Below are 2,674 nucleotides of genomic sequence, written 5' to 3' on the forward strand. Positions count from 1 at the left end.
ATGGGCTCTGGCTGAATGGAAAGAAGCTCCTGGACAACCAGAAGAGGTCAAGATTCTTGATAGAGGGTGGTTTTGTCTTCGGTTTGGGCAAAAGGAGCACGTTGAATGGGTGATGTCAAAGCATTGGAGCCTTGGGAAGAGGCCTGTGTTATTCAGGAAATGGACGCCTCTCTTTGATGCCCAGAAAGAAAAATCAGAAGAGTTTCCAGTCTGGGTCAAACTAATGGGTCTTCCTATTCACCTCTGGACAGACTCGGTTTTCTCCTCCATAGGAAATACTCTGGGTAAGTACCTCGAAGCTGACAAATCCTATCTACACTCTCACGACTGGAGTGCAGCCCGCCTTATGGTAATTTTAAATCCAAAAGAAGGATTAGCGGGAGATATCCTTCTAAAGTATCGAGGCCAAGAGTTCATCCAGACCCTGGACTACGAAAACCTCCCGTTCAGGTGTCATCGGTGCAAAGAATATGGACATCTGGCTCGGGATTGCACTCATGGTTATCGTAGACGTCGAAGGCAGAGGAAAAATGGTTTTAAGTCAGAGGAAAAGGAACAAAAGAAGATCATTGCTCAGAAGGAAGAGTTTCAGTCCAAGGAGGCCGAAGCTCTGGCAAACATCCAGGAGATAGGATCGGATCCTATGGAGGGCACAGTAATATCTCAGACTGAGGTGATAACGAGTGCTATTGTTTCAAATCAGCTCTCTGCAGCTGGTGTCCCAGCAGCCACTGCATTGGAAGAACTATATCAGGCTTGTCCTCCCCCCCCTAAATCCTCATCACCTATCTTATCAAGTGACTTGCATGTGGCGTGTAGTGGTGAGTTAGATCGTTTATGTCATCTCTCAAAAGTTATAACAGACTCGAAGAAGGGACAAAATACAACTGACAGTGTTTTAATGACGGTGACATCCCCCCTTCCTATGGCTCCGTTGCATTCCGGAAATGGAGGTCGTGAACCTCATTACAATCTAAGGCCTTTAGCTACCAGAAAAGGAAAAGAGTTAGTTGCAGGCGGTTTGGCAATAGATGAGGTGTCCATAGGCCCAAAGAAGTTAAGAGGGAGGAAGTCGGACTTATCGAAAGCTAAGCTGAAGGCTATCATAGATATTGCTGGAGGAAAGCAGTTGTCCCTGCCAGGGGTGCTTAGAGCAAAGCAATCACCTCCCGAAGGTTTTAAATGATTATTTTATCTTTCAATTGCAGGGGTCTTGCTAGTACCCCCAAAAAACTAGCTCTGAAGGAACTGGTTAGGGAGAATAAACCTGACATCCTCTTTCTTCAGGAAACGCTTGGGAAAGGAGGTGATATTATAGGATGTCTGCATAAACTTTTGCCGGGATGGAGTTTTCACGCAGTGGATGCTACTGGGCATTCAGGAGGTGCGGCTCTGGGTTTTAATGTGAAGGTAGCGCGGGAAATCTCATCTTGGGGAGCAGAAAATGTTTTGGCAGTGGAAATCTATTCCAATGAACTCTGTATTCCTTTTCTTTTACTGAATATCTATGGCCCTAATTTGGAGCGGGAGAAGTTCTGGAACTCTTTCTTTGCGAAGTCCTTTTTGGCGCATCCAAATCTTATCATTGGTGGAGACTTCAATTTCTCGTTGGGCCTGGCTGAATCCTGGGGTGTTAATGCTAGAGCGGACCCCCTCTCTGCTTTCATACTTCAGAAATTGGCCTTATCGCCTCTTGTTGATGTTAACCCATCAAAGATGCGCCCCTCTTGGAGCAATCGAAGGATTGGCGATGATTGGATTGGGAAGAAATTAGACCGCTTCTTAATAAGCGATTTGCTGGCGGAGAAACTTCAGGCGTTTAGGCATTGGGTTGGAGATGGTGGCCTCTCTGATCATTTCCCGGTTCTTCTGGAGATGAAAGGTAATTTAACTAAGCCAGGTATCCCCTTCAAGTTTAACTCCTCTTGGCTTTTGGATGCATCTTACATTAGTCTTTTTCATAAAACCTGGAGGAAAGCTGGGGTAAGTGAGAATGAGAACCGAAGTCAGCTGTTTATGGAAAATTTATTAAGGATGAAGGCTGCTTCTAAAAGCTGGGCACATCAAAAGAAGCTAAAGGAGGAAGAAACAATGCAAGCGGTAAACGCAGAACTTGCCCTTCTTGAGGATCCAGACAGTCAGGGCTATGGCACAGGTGCATTGCGCTCGAGGATACATGAGTTGGAAATGGAAAGAAGGAGAATTTTGCAGCTGAGGGAGCAAAGTTGGCGTCTTAAAAGCAGAGCGATCTGGTTACAGGCAGGGGATGAAAATTCCAAGTTTTTTCAGAATTACGCCAAAGGGAGAAAAAATACAAATACAATATGGGAAATGAAGAAAGCAAACGGTGACATAGCGCTCTCTTTTGAAGACTTGGCCACTGAAGGGGTAAACTACTTTAAACACCTCTTTAAAGCCCCAGTTGAAGCCACAATTGCAGAAGTTATAAGGGTTGCCCAGGGAAGATAATGAATTTCTCATGGCACCTATTACAAAAGAGGAAGTTGAAAGCGTCCTCAAATCGATGCAAAAAGATAAAAGTCTTGGGCCGGACGGCTGGACTGTTGAATTCTTTCAACATTTCTTTGAATTCATTGGTGATGAGTTAGTGGAGGTAGTGGAAGAATCCAGACTCTCAGGTTCCATCTATCAACCCTTTAATGCTACATTTCTA

At 44.9% G+C, this 2,674-nt stretch overlaps 1 protein-coding gene across 1 annotated transcript; it reads left to right on the forward strand.

The window, feature by feature from the left end:
* The first annotated feature begins 1,182 nt into the window (after window positions 1-1,182).
* Window positions 1,183-2,469, forward strand: LOC149217570 (uncharacterized). The gene has a single exon (XM_089390287.1). It carries the CDS (start codon window positions 1,183-1,185, stop codon window positions 2,467-2,469), a length of 1,287 nt encoding a protein of 428 aa, XP_089246413.1.
* Window positions 2,470-2,674: the final 205 nt, after the last annotated feature.

This window comes from Pinus tabuliformis, chromosome 1_1 (assembly GCF_031772625.1).
Source record: "Pinus tabuliformis cultivar Carrire ecotype Pingquan chromosome 1_1, CPIR1, whole genome shotgun sequence".
NCBI classification, from domain to species: domain Eukaryota; kingdom Viridiplantae; phylum Streptophyta; class Pinopsida; order Pinales; family Pinaceae; genus Pinus; species Pinus tabuliformis.

What these genes read in the sequence shown, in the direction of transcription:
- LOC149217570 (XM_089390287.1), top strand. Translation starts at nt 1,183, where the DNA reads ATGATTATTTTATCTTTCAATTGCAGGGGTCTTGCTAGTACCCCCAAA.